Source organism: Rhinatrema bivittatum, chromosome 11 (genome assembly GCF_901001135.1).
Source record: "Rhinatrema bivittatum chromosome 11, aRhiBiv1.1, whole genome shotgun sequence".
Taxonomy (NCBI): domain Eukaryota; kingdom Metazoa; phylum Chordata; class Amphibia; order Gymnophiona; family Rhinatrematidae; genus Rhinatrema; species Rhinatrema bivittatum.
Genome location: NC_042625.1, coordinates 34,254,230 through 34,274,423, shown reverse-complemented (window position 1 = coordinate 34,274,423; position 20,194 = coordinate 34,254,230). Strand labels below are relative to the sequence as shown.

The following is a 20,194-nucleotide window of genomic DNA, read 5'->3' as shown; positions in this document are numbered from 1 at the left end:
TCATAGGCAGCGCGGACCTCATGCTTGCCAGCATCTAGACCCTTCTGAGCCAGGGTATTGAGTTGATCCTGAAGCTGGTCAGGTAAAGACTCAGAAAATTCCTGGATCTTTTTAAATAGGTCTCTGTTATACTGGGTCATTATAACTGGTAGGAGGCAATACGAGAAATAAGCATTGAGCCATGGAAAACACGATGGCCAAATGCATCCAGGGACCTCTGATCTTTCCCTGGAGGTATAGAAGAATGAGGCTTAGATTGTTGTGCCTTTTTCTGGGCTGATTCTACAACCACAAAATGGTGATCCAGCTGTAGTTTTTGGAACCCAGGGGCAGTCTGTACCAGATAGGTGGCATCTGTTTTTCGATTCACCAGTGGTACAGATCCTGGATGCTCCCAATTCCTCTTCAACAACTCCAGGAGGACTTCATGAACGGGTATGGACATGATTTCCTTGGGTGCATCTACGAATTGGAGCACTTCCAGCATCTTGTGTCTGGAGTCCTCTTCCGTCTGAAGTTGGAATGGTATAGCTACAGACATTTCCTTTATAAAATGAATAAAGGACAGGTCCTCTGGAGGAGAACGTCTTCTCTCCTCAGGGGGAGATAGCTCTGAAGGTAGATCAAAATCCTGGGAAGAATCATCGGTCCAAGGATCGTAAGGCTGATCACCTGACTCCCATAGGATCTCCAGAGGGAAGTAATGGTACTATTCCTGAAGGATCAGGTCTAGGCACAGACAGCACGGATGGAGGATGATGCGGGTCTCGATGCTATCGGTGACATCGATGGGCGAGTCTGTGGCAAGATCCCAGATGGTCCGGGTATAGGTTTCCGGCCTTGGTGCTTCCTCATCGTCCGATGACAAAGGAAGGACCGGTGGAAGGGCACCGATCAATGCATCCAGCCTGCCGAGTAGCGGTGCGAGCGCCGTGGGAATTGGGTCGGCAACTGGAGCTGGCATCGGTGCCGGCGTCGACGGAGGCTGGAAACTCTGCAGTGCCTTTCTGATGGCCTCTTGGATCATCCAATCCAATTCTTCGCAGAAGCCTGGGGCGAGGAACCCCAGCTCCGGAGTAGGAGGCAGCACTGGCGTAGCCGGAGGGTCCACTGGTGAAAGTGGAGTCGTGGCTCCCTGCACCAATGAAGGTGGGGGAACACCTCAGTGACCCAGTCGCAGAGGAGGATGGGGCCTTCTCTGTTGGTGGCTCTGTCGACGCCAATGCAGAGGGCTTGTCTGGATCAGCGGACTGAGCCTTCCGATGATGGTGTCGACGCTTTTCACGATGTTCTCCTCGGTCCTTCTCCGGAGCCGAAGAGGAAGAAGTCGATGCCTTCGGAGTAGTTGGTGCCGGGTGGACAGCACCGGTGTCTCGCTGCTGGCGAGAGGTCGATGGCACCGGCTCAGATGATGTCAAAGAGCTTGATGGAGTTGGTGGCTTTGTCTGAAAATGAAACTCCATCTTCTCTGAGCGGGCCTTATGGCCCTTTGGTGTCATTTGGGCACATTTGGTGCAAGTTAAGACGTCGTGGTCCGACCCCAAACACAACACACAGACCCTATGCGGGTCTGTGATGGACATTGTCAGAGGACAATCGAGGCACCGATGAAAACTCGACACCATGGCTTCGACAATAATTTAGCTGCGGTGCAGTTGATGGCCGGTAGGCCCCGAAGGGAAAACTCGACGGGAATCGACCCCAAATGGGGGCAAAGCCTTACCTTACGACCACGGACTATGGAATAGATAGGGGGACCCCTATGGGGTAGAATTTTTTGAAATTTTAGAAATAAGTTCTGAGAGGAAAATTCCAGTCAGGAATCTCTGGAGAGCTCCTTAACCCGCATGGTTACTGCTGCGCGGAAAAAAAGAGACTGAAGGGGAACCTCTGCTGGATGCAGGGTTAGTGCCATGCTCGGCATGCCCAGTAGGTGCCAGTCAAAGTTCTAGAAACTTTGACAAAAGTGTTCCGTGATTGGGCTCCATCCTGATGATGTCACCCATATGTGAGGACTAACATCCTGCTTGTCCTGCGAAAGCATCCCTTATAGGACCTCACGCTGGATGGGATGAAACGAGTTTCGTAGACCTGTGTATACATACGATGGCTTGTGACGTCACAGCTAACAGAAACCAAATCATAGCCAACAAGCAAGGTCATTTGTGACTTTCTATTTCTGGGTAATGGCCACCGGGTATTGTCCCCCTTAATGATGGCTACAATACCTCCCCCCCCCCCCCCCCCACCAGTGAGAGGTAAGCGCTCCCTCTGCAGCGTCCCCAACTCCAGCCGACCCAACATTGAACAGCACTGCCACTGATCCATCGAGCTGGCCAGTCACTCTCTTTCTAACACATCCACTTCCAGGGGCTTAGGTGAAATACAGGGAGACATCTAATCAAAACAAACATTTCCCTCGGGCAGTAACCAAAGCTGCGATTTCCTGCTCACCGCATATTCTTTTTACTCTATAGCATGACTTTCTCTTATGTAAAAGAAAAGCGTATTCTATAAAAAAAATGTGCCAAATAAAATTTGTACTGAATGATACTTAGTTAAGCCCTTTAAATCTTATTTCATTGATACTATACTATACTAATAAATTCTGCAAGTGAGCAGAATTGCCTACTTCTCCGTACCAGGTGTAAGCTAAGACTTCCGATTATAAAACAAAAAATTTAAATAAAAAAAAAACCAATTCTTTCAGTCTTAAGAAACTCTCTCAAAAGGTCACTGCTTTTGTAAATCCCACATGCAGTTACAGCCCTAGAGATGACCTGTGAAATATTTCTTCCTCCAAAGGTGTGGCTTTTCTTGCTTTCAACAGCCGCATTTCCTCCTGGAGTGAAGTCTCTTCCCCAGCCTCTGGCGCAGGCTGCCAACAATAGCTGGGCCCAGCCGTGCAGGCAGGACAGAAAAAAAAAAACCAACCCAACATTTCCAAACCAAGCTACTTTCTTACTTAAACCTCACCCATAGCTCTCCTATCTCTCGTACGTTGCTCCTGTGCCGCTGACAGTCTTGAAGAACCTAGGATGAGAAGGCAGAAACAGATCAGCAAGTGGGAAACTTGGGGGATCCGGTGGTGGGCAATGAGGCGAGACCAGGAGTTAAAAATCCTCGCTTACCAGTCCCGCTCATTAATAACAGACTTAACTAGCGGAGGAGGAGGACCGGTCAGAGCTATTACCAAGAAAAGATCCTGGCACTGGCTGTCTTTCAGCGCGGTGTGCAAGAATGCATACATCCACTTCCCACCCTCAAGTCAACATAACCAAAATGTTTTCGCTCAAGCAGTTGTAATGAAATAGAAAAGTTTCTTTTGCATATAGAAGCCCGGGGCTGGGCTGTTAATCTCCCAAAAGCACACGGACAGGAACTCTTCTTAATACCTGCTGCTCTGGATGTAAAGTGGTACAACCAGACCCGGGCAATCTATAACTGCTTTAGCTGGGGGGGGGGGGGTCCTAACAACCAGGTTTCTAACATATGTTATACTGGGGTAGCTAATGGTGGGGTTTGGTCATCTGTCCAAAAAAAAAAAAATCAGTTTGGTAATGGATATGGATTAAGCAGATAATCAAGGTGACTTCATGCTCACTCTTAGGATCCCTTTTTGTCTAATTCGCAGTATGAACCATTTGTGGTCATGGACATTGGTATTCTGTATTGGGCATTTACGCTACCCAGATTTCACCCGGATATAAAAGGCCCTCCTCAGAGCGGCTAAAAGCAGGGGCCGGCTTCCCCAGCCGCATTACAGAGTGGAGCTCCTGCAGGTTGGGGGCAGGAAAACGTGCATATTTCTGACTTTCAAGTGAACCCTTTTTACCCACCACTATCTCCCTCTCCACAAACAGCAGGTGCAGAGCACAGGAATGCTTTTAGCGCCCGCACTTTGCACTTGACCATTTGCAGAAAGCACCCAGGGTCATTCACAGTCACACGGGCTCTTGGGGAATTCCCCCCCCCAAAATCAGTAACTACTGATCTGCAGGAGCCTGCATGTATCTGGTTAGTGCAAGCATGATGCACAGTGTCCAAAGAGTCCATGCTGTGCTGTTTGAATTCTCAGTCAGTCCTTTAAGTTTCTTTATTGTTTCGGGAGGGAGAGGGAGAATTCCCCCCCCCCCATTGTTTTCGGTTCTCTTTCATTCTGTGAAACAGAATCAGATTTTCACTGCACACTCGAGGTGTTTGCCGATGGAAGGCTTTAACGTCATTGGTGTATCAGCTCCTCTAAACCATCTCCAAGATAACTGCAATACCTAAAAGTGTTAATAAAGAGAGTTTCCATAAAATAAGCACACCTGTGATTACAACAGTAATTAGCACACACTTACGTTAGGATGTCCATCTCTCAGGATCTTGTGCAGCACGTGGCAGAACTTCCAGCTGAGGATGGAGCTGCTGGGCAGGGGAAGACCAATAGCGTAAGACCAGAAGGTGAACGCCCCCTTCTCATGGTGAGTCCCCAAAATAATGCCTTTCCAAAAGTTAAGGAGAACTGCTCAGGACAGCAATTGATATTTCAGTCCACCGACCAGGAACTTGCCACGATTCATAGATTATTAATTCTGAAAGCAGGCAGAAAATAAGAAACACTGCTCTGGAAGTCTAATAGGTTGCAGTTACTGTGAAAAATAAGGCTAGGGAGACTTCCCTTCCTACTGAGTTTTATCAAGTCACAGCTCTTCCAAAAAGGAACAAGGAAGTCTCTTAATATAGACTTGGGGCTGGTTCCACATACAATATTGTTTAAATATTGTATTGGATTTGTAGTGAATACTGATAGCAATTATAAAATCGGCTTGAGCCGAAATTCCTGTCTTATATTATCCTTATTTATTTGACTTTGCAGTCCATTGAAGCTCCCAATGAAATATAAAACTCTGCCTGGGTCTTTACCATGTGTGAGTTTTAGAGAACACTAAATGCAAACCCCAGCCAAGGCTGACAGACAGCCCTCTCTGGCCCACTGATGTGCACCTCCAACGAAGGTGCTGACCCCGAGTTGACAGCCCATAATCACAGAGGTAGCCGTCATCTCTTTCAAAGGATACGTCGTGCATGCTTCTCTTTCACTGGAGCTTCCTGAGGATTGATGGCTTTGCTAATGCTGATCGCCTGCAAGAGGGAGGGGAAAACAACAACATTAGCAGTTTTCATGGCTTGAGTGGATTACAGCCCCAGTCACTGATTCAGCCTCTCTCTCGTCACCATGCATTTCCCCAATGGACCCACTGTAAAATAATCATCACCATTCCATCTGTTTTGGCTGACTTATTTATTTCATTCTCACTCCTATCTTTTGGCAGCTTTTGTTTCATTCACCTTCCTGCTCTATCAATGGCATCTCTTCCCATCTAGCTTCAGCCACGGTTCAGGTCTAGACTGGCCATCTTTAGCCTACGTCGTGTGGAAAATCCCAACGAATCAAGAGAACAGTGGTAATAGCCTCTCTGAACTATGTCCTGCAGGTCTGGTTGACAAATTAGTAGAAACGTTTTGCTAAATATTACACAGCCAGGATAAAAACGTGAGGCAGTACTAAACCCACCGCCAGGCTTCTAAAATGTAACCCTGATGTGCAAAAGGTTTAATGGGATGGGAGTCTTACACTTCTTATACCTCTCAGCTCATTGTAATAACCACCAGGTCACTCCTGAAAACTCTTAGCGTCTTCAGACTTTAAATTTTACATTCAATATTAGGAATGAAAAAGAGGGCTGATAACATTAAACAAATGCTCGACTTATCAATGTAAAGAGCAGTCTGGCACCAGCAGATTTGCCTACTGAAAAACACTGAAACCACCTGTGTGCTAATGCCCCGACACTGGTTACTCGGCAACCCGTTAACACCACTTCTCATCCCCGCTCCCTTTTCTCAAGCTCAGTGGGTTTAAAAATCCCCATTTCCACTGCACATGGTAAACAGGAACAGAGAACGCCTGGTTAACAATTTTTGATAATATAAATTTATAGCTTAAAATCACTGCATTAAACAGCCGCTTATGATTTGGGATAGTGTTGCAGGGCTGTCACATCAGAATCTTTCCATGCACACAATGATGCATCAATTAAATACCTAGCATTTCATCATGCTCATCACCTTCATTGAAATTATCAACTAATAGAAGTGAACATGAGGAAAAACAGTTTAATATTTCAAAAAACAAAAAATATGAAAACCTGCATGGAAGGTTCAAGCATGAAAACGCTTCTGGCTTTGCATTCAAGGATTTTGCTAGGTTTTAAGAGCACTCAGCCCAGCCCTATAACCAAAACAAATATACCGAGAGCAGATCTAGTGTCTTCTTAAGAGTGGGGCTTACTTGATGTCTGCATCTAAGCTGATTTTAGCCCATTAAAAGGGAAAAAAAAAAAAAAGGTCAGTCTACTGTAAATCATCTTCCCTCTATCTCTCGTCTATGAATTAAGCATGCAGAGGAGTGCCCAGGGTAGGCACAGAGAAAAGATGCTCTAGAATAGCTGCCAACCTTCAGACAGACATTACGCTCTTCCTCTATGGAGGACAGAAGCAAGCTGATCACCACAAGCATGCAAATCACAAGCAAGCTCAGAAAACATTGCAGCATTATTCTGTTCACATGACTGGCAGAGAAGTCGGTTACACAGGGGAGCAAGCAAAGCAGGATTTGTTGTAACCTGGCTGGAGCCTGGGGCCCAGGTGTTGCTGCTGCTAATTGAAGGTGTGGTAAGGTGATAGAAGGTAGCTCGGGAACAGAAAACCACATGGGGGAGCAGGCACCTGGAAGCAGCCTCTGGATGCCTGTGTCTCAAAAGGTTTACGTTGGCCTACTTTGGGGACACCTTGATTGACAGGTACAAGGTTTAAGAGCAGATAAAAGAAAGAGGGGTTACAATTAAACGTGAAGAGGAATGCTGTGTTGGTGAAAGGAGTCTGACGTTAAAAAGGCAAGAACAAGATAACATCACAGGAACAGTAAGGTGATGCTCCTGGGGAGAAACATTTTTTCCAGGCCAGACTTCATCAATGATCTTATGGGTCAAGAAACTAAAAGGGAACTTGAAAGCTACCCAGGAACTATTAACATGCTCTCAGATCCTATAGATCAGAGCTTTCCAAAGTGTGTGTCGGGACACATTAGTGTGTCGCCCGGTCCACAGGGCCGCCGGAAGCAGGGAACTATAGCAGGAAGATCGGCGGGCAGGGGTGGAGCTTACATCACCACGGCCCGAAGAAAAGGGTCACGTTCACTCCTCCTCCTTCCTGCCTGTGCAGCCCTGGAAGAAAAAACATTGCCGGAGCCGCGTGGGCAGGAAGGAGGAGCAGCATCTGCTGCGTACAGAAGAAGAGCAGCATTAATGGGCCGTTGCGGATCCCACGTCGCGACGGCCCGAGAAGAGGAGGAAACCCGATAGCAGGGCCGCTGCAGATCCCATGTCATGGCCAGGGAAGATCAGGGCCTCTGAAGAGCCCATCCTTCGGCAACCCGTGCAGAGGGACAGCATGTGCCAGTGAGAGCCTGTGCTTGAGCAAGAGAGCATGTAGGAGTGAGAGAGCCTGTGTGTGTGAGAGTGAGACAGCATGTGCACGAGAGAGACAGTATGTATGTATGTATGTATGAGAGAGAGGCATGTGAGAGTGAGAGCTGTGGATGTGTGAGATTGCATGTGAGTGAGAGCCTGTGTGAGATAGCGTGTGAGAATGAGAACCTGATTGTGTGTTTGAGGGAAGACAGATGGAGAGAAAAGAAATAGAAAAAAAGACCTGTAAAAGGAATTGGCAAAAAAAACCAGAAAGGAAAGGTGGAAAAAAAAAGCCTGTGACCGATTAGAAAACTAAGATCAGACAGCAAAGGTAAAAAAAAAAATTACTTTTTAGTGATTGGCACATGTAATCTTTGGGAATGTGCAAGAGTAGCACTTTCTCTATGCCGATCTCACAATGTACGAGATCAGCATGGAGGGAAGTGGAAGCCTGCAAATATTTATTATGAGATAGGTTGTGTTGTGAAACATTTTATTTATGTATATATTTAAGGAAACATACATAAATTGTTGAAATACATTTTGTTCGTTTAACCTTTAACTTCTGGTTTGCTGGTAGACTGAATTACTGTGTCACGAAATTATGTTTGTCTAAAAAGTGTGTCACCAACATGAAAAGTTTGGAAAGCTCTGCTATAGATGATGGGGGCCTTTGTTTTCAGTTGTTTTTATTTTAATTTTGCCTGGGAATTTCAATCTTAGAACAAAAAAGAAATCACTGGAAAAATGACTTTTCCACCACTTCTCCTGTGTGTTATATCATTCTGATTATGAATGTTTTAGTTTCTGGGGTTTGTTTTTGTTTTTTTTTAACTATTTCTGATGTGGACAAACAGCGAATCACAGCATATTCTTGCAGATTACAGCCAAAGCACTGCAAAATTAAAAATCCCACCAAACAATAGACAGATAAAGGCACATCATGTTATAGAACGGCATACCTAAAAATTTAACCGCAGGAGAACTGTGAAGGAAACAGACCATCTCACTGGCGTGGCACGGAGTAGAAAGACCAAAAACTGCCCCAGATAGAACCGGGCTATTTATAGGTACGGCACCTTCATTTTCAGCTTTTGGCTTATTCTGTCTAGGAATTTCAGTGTTGGAACAAAAAAGGATCAGTGGAAAAATGACTTGCGCCATTGAGTAAGCCAGGCTTGCTCTGCTTACAGTCTGGATGTAAATTCTTTCAGGAAAAAAAGGCACGGTAACCATGAGACTTTCGCATGGTGCTGCGTCAAATATTGCGCAGTTAATTGTCCCATCTGGCACGTTTATCTTGCTTATGGTACAGACTGAAAAAAAAAAAAAAAAGAATGCCTTGACTGGACCTAAGGTTACATTCAGGCTCATGCCAAGCTAACTTTTCCCTTAAATAAGGGAGCGGAGGGAAAGCCCAACCCTCACACTGCCTTAAATGTGAGTATTTTGGCTTTGGCAAAGATGGACAACCAGTGAAGTAGCCCTCTCCCTGCGGGAATTGCCCAAATCAGACATACAGCTGGATTCTGCAGAACACGTAGCTTCTTGTCGAGCCTGTACTGGCAGGCCTACAGAAAGCCATTGCAGTAGTCCGGTTGGACAGTGACTAGTGAAGCGGCCACTTTTCTCAAGGTGCTGCTGTGATATTTATCATGTTTCATAATTTTAATAGTGTGTGAATTTTTATGGAAACATGTGTGTGTTTTTTTCCAATTCTGCAGTTCCCTCAAGAGTTGGGTCCAGAGCCTTTTCTTCATCTGTTGTTTTCTCAGGCTTCCTCGTGCTCTGAGGGTAAGAGCTGGATTGCTGAGCTTTCAGAAAAGTTTGGAAGACCCAGCTTTTCAGTACCCTGCCATAACTTTTGCCATTTCGGGCCTTAGCACTGCTTTAAGGGTGAATGCACTTTGTTACTTTAAAAAAACTTTTGCCCGTCATGTTTTCTTCTGTTTTATATTTTAATTGTTCACTGCCTTGTGCTGACATTTTCAGTAAAGGTAGTTTATAATGGCTGCCAGAGGATGTGGTAAAGGTGACTAGCACAGCAGGATTTAAGAGAGGTTTGGACAAGTTCTTGGAGAATAAGTCCATAAAACAATTATTAGCCAGGAAAGACTTGGGGGAAAACTGTCACTTACCCTGATGGCAAGTAAAAAAATAGATTAATTTTTGGGATCCGCTAGCATCTTGTGACCTAGAATATCCACTATTAGACATTCTGGGTCACAAGTACCTGGTAGGGCTGGGCTTCTTGCACCTTAGTCTAACCTAGCATGGCAAACCTTATGTTGAGAGTAAATTGTACAATATAAAACTAAAATAATAGGCATATAAAAAGGCAATTGAAACGCAACAAGGTTAAAACAAGAATGAATGTTGCCATAAAATATAAAGAACTAATACCACAATAAAAGACGTAAGTGAGAATCTGACAGACATAAAAAGGAAATACAAAATTGACACACTTTAGTTAATCACCATAGGCATGTCGAAAGAGCCAAGCCTTTTTTAAACACCTAACAACAAGGTAGTCGAATGCAAGACGGATGTTTCTGAGCAGCAGATTCCATACAGGAAGACTGAAACAAGAGAACATCCTACCCCAGATTCTAATATGTTGGGCCAACCCGAGAATACCAGAGGGTATATGAAAATGAAAGGCATTCCCGAATATAAGCCCGAACTTGGCCATATTTTTTTTTTATTCTTTATTTATGAGCTTTTAAATTACAAATAAATGTAATCGTTTGTTACAGAAACACATAGATTTCTAGAACAGAAAATCAAAATATAAAGAAAATACTAATTTAAATTAACAATTACAATCTGGTTATCCACATCAAAGCAAAATATACCTGGAAAGAGGAAGGAATTAAAAAAAAAAAAAAAAGTATAATCAAAGAAATGGCAATAACATAGTAATAACCAGCGGTATAATGCTTATAGCTCTAAGATACTTGGGGTACAGGGGGAGGTAAGTGGCCTTCGGGCCTCTTTGAAGGATTGCAATTGTTCAGGCAGGAAAAAAATAAAAAAACATTCATCATCCCTTTTAATAAACACATTTAAAAGGGGTAACAGAGTATAAAGGAAAACCCAAAAGGAAATAATTTCCTGCCAAAAAGACTGAACACCCTTCCTCTTAACTTGAGTTACTTGAGCAAGATCAGGGAAGATCCTCATAGGCCGACCATAAAACAAAGCGGGAAACTTCCTAAAATAATTATGCATCACATTACTTAAACCCAATTTGAAATAAAGGAAACTAACAAGGTACCCCTATCTAATAGAGATGTGAATCGGAACTGAAATCCGAACCGATTCTGGTTCCGATTCACATCTGTAGAGATGTGAATTGGAACTGAAATCCAAACCGATTTCTGGTTCCGATTCACATCTCTACTATCTAATATCTCCAATGTGGAGTTTGAGGAAATTGGACAGATTATCCCGAAATTCAGCATTCACAACCAGCCCGGGAGTTGTTCTTTCAGGAAGAAAATAACATGAATTTACAGATGGCATATTTTCAGGCACGAAACCTAGAACTTCATGAGAAAACCTCTCCAACGTTAAAGGAATTTCCCCAACCACTCTGGGGAAAATTCAGAAAACGCAGATTAAGGTATCTCACATTATTTTAATTCAATACACCTAGAAAGCGCAAAATGGTCTTTCACAGTGGCAACATTAAACTCCTGGATAGTTTTAATCGTATCTGCAACTTTAGAAATAGTGGCGTTAACTTGCTCCTGCAAATCCAACATTTTTTTGATGGCAATTTGAAGAGAAAAGGTCCATTTTTTAATTAAGCAACTTTAGGGAACTCCTGAAGCCAGCTAAGCAAGTCCTCACAAAACCTCAAGAGTCACCTCCTCAGGGTGAAGTGGAACAGCAAAGGACTCGCCACTTTCAGCGACCGCAGCTTCCCAGAATAAGCAAGGCAGAAAAGGTCCCAACACCGGCCCCAGACTAGACAATCCCATTGCCAGTGTGGCTCCGGTGGCCCGTTGGATGAAATCACCACTGCTCTCGGGCAGGAAAGTTGAAGCCAAATCAGCCGGGAGAACTCAAAAAGGCGCCCCCCTCCACCATGACTGCAATCAGCCTGTCATCGCTGTGCACTGCGGGAATGCTCTCCTGGGGTCTCAATGCGAAGATCTGGGCTGAGGGACGTCTCTTCTGCAGGCGATCATGGCTCTCCCCCACTGCATCGCACATCAGGATCCTTGGTTCCCACCACTTGCTGGCGAACTCATGAAGTGGATGATTTGTTGTCCAGATGGGGGAAGAGGGTCTAGAGGGAAGAACCTAATCTTCCCCTTGCATTTGGAAGGCATTTCAAGCAGAAAAACAGGTAAGAAGAAAAACAGTTGGGACAACAAATGCTGCACAGCTTCACTATGCTGCCATCTTGCCTCGAGAACTTGGCCATAAGATGCTCTAAGGACCAAGGTCAAAGTTTTAGATTGAATATGAGAGTGAACAGGATGCCAATGTCAATACTGTAACAATGGAGTCATATGGTCCCTGTACCTACAGCTGGAGAGCACATCGGCAGCAAAGTTTAGCATGAGTTGCAATTTCCATATTGATTTTGGCAGAAGACCCATATAAAGGACCCATGAAGATATCAAAGCCTGGATAAGAATGGCTAGATCAGCTTTATCTTGTATTGCCCTTCGTGCAGCTCCGGAGAGTAGCCCCCGCCTACACCCCGCTGCATTCTCTAGCTACAATTATAACTCCTCTTAAGCGACCTTATTGCCTTGCTCTTCAAACCTCTTCAAAACTCACGACCACCTCCTCAGTCTCCAAGTCCAACAATTCAAGTAAGCAACTCAGTTTAACCTCACCCCTGCTTCTATATCAGGCCCTCCACTAGCACTCGAGTTAACCGAGTACTCATTCTACAGTTGCACAGACCCTGAACCTCAAACAGCTTCCAACCCTCTTTCTTCCGGAACTCATTCCGGCCAGGCCCCGTGGAGACTGATCACTCAGCTGATTTAAAACGCTAAAGCCGTTTATACCTCCTCAATCCAACGGTGAGTCAACCGCACCCCCTGAGAGGCACCAGGCCAATCTTAGGGCTCGGTCAACCTCTTTAAATTTTCACACCCGGAGCGAGTTCTAAGGGGCTTCCCTTCAGCGTCCCCCTGTGTGAGCCCCAAAACAGGGCCCTCTAAGCCATTTGCAACCTTGACCGAAACCTTTCACTACTATACAGGATCCCCCCAGGCATCCTGCATTGCTCCACTCTCTTCTAGCCTCCCTTAGCAACCTTTTCTTCCAGCAATCATCCAGCACCCATCTCGTCCAGCAAGCATCCAGCACCCATCTCGTCCAGCAAGCATCCAGCACTCATCTCGTCCAGAAATCATCCAAATTTTCTCCAAAAGTAAACATGTTACAAACGTACCCCATCCCCCATTATCTCACTCCCATTTCTTAACAGAAACAATTTACCCACGCACAATATTCAACGCTCAAAGAGATCACTGATTCCCATCATGATCTCTCCTCTAACCCAATTCCTGGGTCTTTCATTAATCACCCTAACACTTCTCAACTCCCAATCCCTCTCAAAAAAATCACACTTGCTCAACGACCACCTCTTGGACACCCAACCTGATATATGTGCTTTAACCGAAACATGGCTGCAATCCACAGATACAGCTTTAATCAACCAATTACCAATTCAACTCTACGACTTCTTCTCTCTACCTAGACTTAAAAAAAGAGGGGGAGGAATTTTGCTAGCCGCAAAAAAAGAACTGAGACTATCCCACCAAGCCTTTAACTCGACATCTAAACTAGAAATTGGATTATGCAAATCCAATCAGTTACAAATATATGTTTAATATACGCCCCTCCTGGGCTCCTAGAATCTGACCCTTCTCCTCTCATCGAAATCATAGCCAAACACATCAATACGGACTCCCCCCCAGCCATCATTTTAGGAGACTTCAACATCCATGTTGACTCCCCTTCGCCCACCTCCAACTGTGAAGCCCTCCTATCATCTTTCCAGGCCATGGGATTTAAACAAATCATAAACAAACCCACTCACAAAGCAGGCCACACTCTGGACCTCATATTCATTAATGAATCCATCTCACCCACTACCCCCCCCCTTCCCCCACACCTGTACCCCCATCCCCTGGTCAGATCACTCGCTGATTTCTACGGAATTAGCTATAAGGAAAAAACAGACTCCCTTCATCCCTAAATCTACTATCCAGTTCAGAAAACCCTGTTCCTTGGACGTCCTTAGCACCAGCCTCTCCAAGGACCTAACTAAACTGGACCTCTCCAACGCCGACACTGCTATGACCTCGTGGCTAAACATCACTCACTCTGTAGCAAATAAAATCTGCCCCATGGCTTCGAAAGAAATCAATCCAGCCCGCCCTAACAAAAAACCTTGGTTCTCTATAGAATTGAAAAAGCTCAAACAAGACCTGCAACATAAAGAACAACGCTGGCGTACGGACCCCTCCTCAACCGCCCAGGCCGCTTATAAAACCGCTATGAACTTTTACAGGATCACCATTCTACGTACTAAGAGATTTTTCCGCCAAAAAAATTCATAGCTTTCTGTACAACCCTAAGACTCTATTTTCATGTGTCGCAGCCCTCACTACTCCTGTTCCTCCAATCATCCCTGAAGAAGAAGCCCAAAACAAGTCTACGGAATTGGCCTTATTCTTTGATAACAAAATAAAAAATTTACTCGCAACGATGACCTCATCAAACACCCAGCCTACTCCTGCCCTAAACCCTTACCCAGCTACCCATAAACAGATACTAGAATCATTTGAACTCACATCCTCCCTGGAGATCGAATCTATAATCAAGAAAATGAAGCCTTCATCACATCCAACAGATCAAATACCTACCAAACTCTTACTTACCATCCCTAACACCATAGCCAAACCTCTGGCCGACATCATAAATTGCTCCCTCACTCAAGGATCTGTCCCGGACTCATTAAAAACTGCTTCACTAAAACCCTTACTAAAAAAAACCTAACCTGGATCCAGCCAACCCGGCAAACTTCCGCCCCATTGCCAACTTACCATTTATCGCCAAGCTAATGGAAAAACTGGTCAACAACAGTCTCATTGATTACCTTGACTCCCATAACATTCTTTACTCCTCTCAATTCGGTTTCCGGAAACGCTTAAACACGGAATCACTCTTACTCTCGTTAACAGACAAAATCCTGATGGGTCTTAACAAAGGCCAATCCTACACAGTTAATCATTCAATTCTCATCAACCGTCTGGAAGAAATCGGCATCACAGGATCTGCACTCATCTGGTTCAAATCCTTCCTCAACAACAGGCACTACAAAGTTAGAATAAACGATAAAGAATCCCACCCCGTCCACTCCAATCAAGGAGTCCCCCAAGGTTCCTCTTTATCCCCCACCCTGTTTAATATCTATCTGCGACCCCTATGCCAGCTACTAGAAAGTCTCAACCTCACCCACTTTATTTACGCTGACGATGTACAGATCTTAATCCCCATCACGGACCCCCTCTCCAGCACCCTAAACTTCTGGAACAGCTGCCTTCACTCCATCAACCACCTACTCTCTAGTCTCAATCCGGTTCTTAAAACGTCCAAAACTGAACTCCTCGTCATCTCTCCTAATGATAACAACCCCCCTCGTCTGCAACCCAATCTTACCTTCAGCAAGCCAGGTGAGAGACCTCAGTGCTATTCTGGACAACAGAATGAACTTCAAAAAGTTCATCAACAACACTAAGGAATGCTTCTATAAGCTACATGTTTTAAAACAGCTAAGACCTCTCCTGCACTTTCATGATTACCGTTCAGTCCTCCAAGCCATACTGTTTTCAAAGATTGACTACTGCAACGTGCTACTACTCGGCCTCCCCTCCTCCACAACTAAACCTCTACAGATGCTGCAAAACGCCGCAGCCAGGATCCTCACAAATTCTTGTCGTAAGGACCACATCACACCGATACTTAAAACTTACACTGGCTTCCCATCCATTATAGAATACTGTTCAAGACCTTGGATAGCATCATCCACAAAACCATCTACCATCATTCCTCCACTCCAACTCACAATCCCACTCGAATTCCATACCTCCACCAGGCCGATTAGATCGCATACAAAGGAACTCTCAGGCGCCCCCACACAAATCCTTCATCTACAATTCCTTTCAAAACGAGCACTGTCCTCTGCGGGACCACATCTATGGAACTCACTACCCCCAGATCTACGCCAGGAACAATGTCTTCTCTCCTTTAGAAAGAAACTGAAAACTTGGCTATTTTCTCAAGCCTTCCCCTGATGAGACACTCCCCAACTAGCAATGACTCTTATACCCCCCTATACCACCTTCCCTCCTCACCTCGAGCCTATAACCTCTGCCTGCCACTGCCCCTTCTCTAGCCCTTGTCGCATCCATGTATGATGCCTCCTCTACCACTTATCTAAAGGAACCGTTAAGATCGAATCACTTAGTTAAATTAGCCGCTAAATTAGCTTTCCATGCTAATTAATTGTTTTTTGCTATTTCGCATTACTTTTAGAAGCGTTATGTTAATCTAATTCTGTTCTTTCAATTGTCCTGAATTTTACTCCCTGTTCATTGTAACTTTCTTTCTGTTAATTATGGATTCCCCTGGTTTTGCTGTAAACCGGTACGATAAGACTGTTTTGAGCATCGGTATATTAAAAGAATTTAAATAAATAAAATAAAATAAAAATAAATATGGATTGATGGGCAAAAGCACTTTTAGAAATACCCAAAATATCCAATAGCATACAGTCTAGTATAAAGCATGACCTCCAAACTGCAGGAAGATGTACTGCAACTAGAGGAATTCATATGGTCTAATCAATAGTGTCAAATGCAGAACTTAGTTCCAGTAGCACTAACAAATATACTGAGTTTTTATCAGAGGTTCAAAGCAGGTCGTTCTGAAGGGAAATCAAACCACCACTATAAAAGCATCATGTAGTTTGTTCTCCCATAAGGAAGAGCTAATAATATGCGGGATCCAGTTTAACACCCTAGATGGGCAAGGATCTAGCAAACAAGCTGTTGGATTAATTTCAACTAGGATTCTATTTACCTCTTTGGGCGTCTGGAGATTCTGATGCTATGCTGTTTGACAACATTCTTCTAGACAGCAGAAATGGGTCGACAGGTGTAAAGTCACTGCACCTTCCAACCATCCTCTAGCCCAGAGTTTCCCAATCTTTTCAAGACCAAAGCACACCTATGTTGACAAAAATGCTGTGCGACGCATCAGCTTCCACAGAGCAGGCAGTGTGGATATGGAGAGGACTCGTATGGTCAAAGAAGAGCTAGAGCAGCTCTGAAAAACCCACCAGTCTCTCCTCCCAATTTTAAAATGAAGGGAGAGAGAAGGGGTAGAGGCACACATGATCCAATCACAATGGGCCAGTTCCCTCTATATACCATAGCAGAATAAGGGAGAAGTCTGTGGTGTGGGCAGCTGGCTAAGTTAGTAAACCGTGGCTGCCGCAGTGTGGCTGCCAGAGTTTCCTCACTCATAAAGTCATATCCAGTGCTCAGTGCACACCCTGTCCATCTTACTCAGCCTAGGGACAGGACAGAGGCTGTAAGGACTCAAGGATGGGGAAGACATGAGGTGCTTGTGTGCAATGTGTATGTGCTACACAAAGCAGGGCTCGGTTATCTGTGCCCTGCATGCTGTCCATTAAATTACCACACTCCAGATCTCATGCTGTAGCTAAGAGAAGAGGCACGCACGACTGCACATGTTCTCAGAAAGCACCCACACGTTTGAGATCCACAGATGTTTTTTGCTGCTGTGAGGTGCTGGTGTGCACCTGAGCATCAGGCAATGGCACACTGATCAGATCTGAAAGCACCACAACGTACCATGGCATGCTGGTTGGGAAACACTGCTCTAGCCTTTGCATTTGAAAAGTTATTCAGGTACCAGGTGTTCCCCCCCACAGTTTTTCTATTTTTAGTTTCACTTTTCTAAACTAAACAGGAATAAACTTCCTAGTTAATTGCAGCAAGTCATACTTCCCTTCCTGTTTCATCATGAACATTTCAAAGAGCTTTTCTTTAATTTTATACACTCATCTCACAGCTATAAAGATTATGATCCCAAGTCTGAATTTCAGTATTTCATTTATTTTTTTAAAAATTGCATGAAATAAATCATGGTAAAGGTTTTGGTAATAGAAGCACAAAGGATATTTAAACTATTAATTAACCAATAAAATATATTTTTTTAAAGAGTGCTTTTTGGGTTTCCAGCTTTACTCTGATTGGGCTACAACACCATGAACCTTCATTCACACTATTTTACATTCCCCTCCCAATTCACTTAGCCCAGCCACAGCAGTGTGAAAATCCTCAGCCTGGGGCCACATATACCAAGGCTCGCTCCAGAACACTGCAAACGTGGCCTTAAGTCCAACTACTAGCTTGCTGCCATCACACAACTAGGACTCCCATCCCTTGGGCTGCTTGAACACTGCCTCTGCAGCATTCCTAGGAAATCTAACCTAGGTTTTTCCAAAAGCAGCATGAAGCACTGTTCAATGAGCCCCCAGGTTGGTCCAAACATGAGCATGCATTGTAAGGAGGTAGAGGTTGAGAGGGGCAGAAGCTCTGAGAAGTACAAACACTTTGTATATAGCTACCCTCAAACACAATGAATAAACTGAAATTTTAGAGAGAGTATTTATATTGCTGTCCAATAGTCAGGTGAAGTTCTGCATCCCTATGCCAAGTGCCAGAGATGTCCCATGGTATGATTACACAACAAATGCGAATTGCTGACTGGCAAATAATTTTTAGGCTTAGGACCTAGTTAGGATTTCAGAAACAGGCCACAGTCAGTCAAACAGAGTCTACTTCAGAATTTCCAAAACTCAGCTCCCTGGACCCTCAACTAGATCTGGTTTTCAGGATAATCAAAAATGAAAACGCTCCTCCTTCCTACTTAGACTACAAGTTATGTTCATACAACTAACAAATGCTTACTTTAGACATCCAGAAAGCCAGATCAGATTTGAGCATCCTGATGATGGAGCTCGGGAAATCCTCTCTCTTGGAAGAGACATCCTCATTAATTTATACAGTTATTCTCCAGCACCGGGTCCTCGGAATTTCAACGAACTGATGGCACAAAAGGCATCTCTGTGAAAGGCGGACGGGCATGCGACACTGCCAGTGAATGGAGCCCTTGTGTGCTTCTGTACGGGCCAAATGGGGCTGAGAGACTGTATCGATTCCCTGAAATTGGAGCCAATCTAATGTTATCGCTCTGCTCTTTAGTCTCCGAGCATTGCAGACTGCAGTACTGCTCCAATGCAAAATTTTTTTTGTTTGTTTGAAATGTCAATTTCCTATTGCTGCTGAAACACAGAGCATGCGGAGCGTCTTCTTCACAGGCCTGAATTAGTTAAAATGGTCCTCTAGTCAGGGGGAGAGAGCCACTAACTCAGCTCTTGAAAAGATCTCAACCAGGTCTGGTTTTAAGGGAGGTCAAGATATGCAACTTAACCGGTTCTTGGAATCAAATGTTATTTGTTAAACGTACTGCTACGGCTTACGTCTAGATGCACAAAGCGCTGTTCTGTAATTCAATCAAATACACAACTATTCAACGTGCACACCCTGAGGATCTGGAGAGCTCAGCTGCAGAAGCTCTTAGCAGGATGCCACAATCAGACTGAGCCTCTCGGGAACACTGGACAGTAAGGCGGCTCGCTAGCAACATCAGGTCTTGAAAGAATAATCCCGAGTCCTAATCTATTTTTTTCCTGTATCTTAACTGAATGTTTTAACTAAAAGTGATTTTAGCCAGCAAAATCTGACCTGCATGAGGTTGTTCACACAGACAATATGAAGGTTTCTATCTTTCCAAGTGATTCGATTCCCAAGACCCCTTTCATAAGAAAATGGGTCCAGGACTGACCCACCGGCTCACAGATAGTGCTATGTAGTGCCAAATGGGCTCAACTCCCAGCTCAGGGATTTGATCTTTAGTTGAGTCTCAAGGATAACCCCCTAATGGCCAGATTCAGGATACATGGCTTGTAGCATCTGACCAAGCATGGCCACACCAACAACTGGGCTATGGGTGGGGGCATGGAGGGAGAGGGGAAAAAATGAGCCCTGATAATCACACATATTTGCTCATGGTGCCGAGGCCCAACAGGAGCTGGAAGTCCAAAAGAACAGAATGAAAAACTTTTATAAAGCATCTTGCTTTGTTAACAACAAGGTCCTGTCAAAGTGAGAAATATGCTGGCTGTTTAATGCACCAGAATTCACTGGTTATTAGAAATGGTGAAGTCCCAGGTCTTGCTTGACACCTACAGTAAAATAAAGCTACTGAATCACCTGTCTGGTCGATTACCCTAGAAGCAAAATATGACACCAGACAAGGACCCTAAGGCCAATCAGGTCTGCCCCGTTTCATCAGCCCCAGCTGATTTCTGGCTTTCTCCTATCTTCTTTGCAACCAGAGATCCTCTGAGTTTATCCCTTGAATTTATTTACTGGTGCAGTCTGGGACACATTACAAGTCTCAGGGTATCCCTAGATAAGACATGCAAAGAGCTCCACTGGTAGACAAGAGCAGAAAACCAGGACAAATGCCACGGTCCTGAG

General features: G+C 44.5%; 1 protein-coding gene across 1 annotated transcript in view; it reads right to left on the bottom strand.

Moving 5' to 3' along the window:
* HIP1R (huntingtin interacting protein 1 related) overlaps window positions 1-20,194 on the bottom strand; it is a gene marked incomplete at its 3' end in the record, with an annotated part of 142,764 nt that overhangs the window by 78,691 nt on the left and 43,879 nt on the right. The window contains 3 exon segments of the mRNA XM_029619483.1: window positions 2,977-3,033; window positions 4,347-4,489; window positions 5,067-5,130. Coding sequence (XP_029475343.1) covers window positions 2,977-3,033; window positions 4,347-4,489; window positions 5,067-5,130 — 264 coding nt within the window.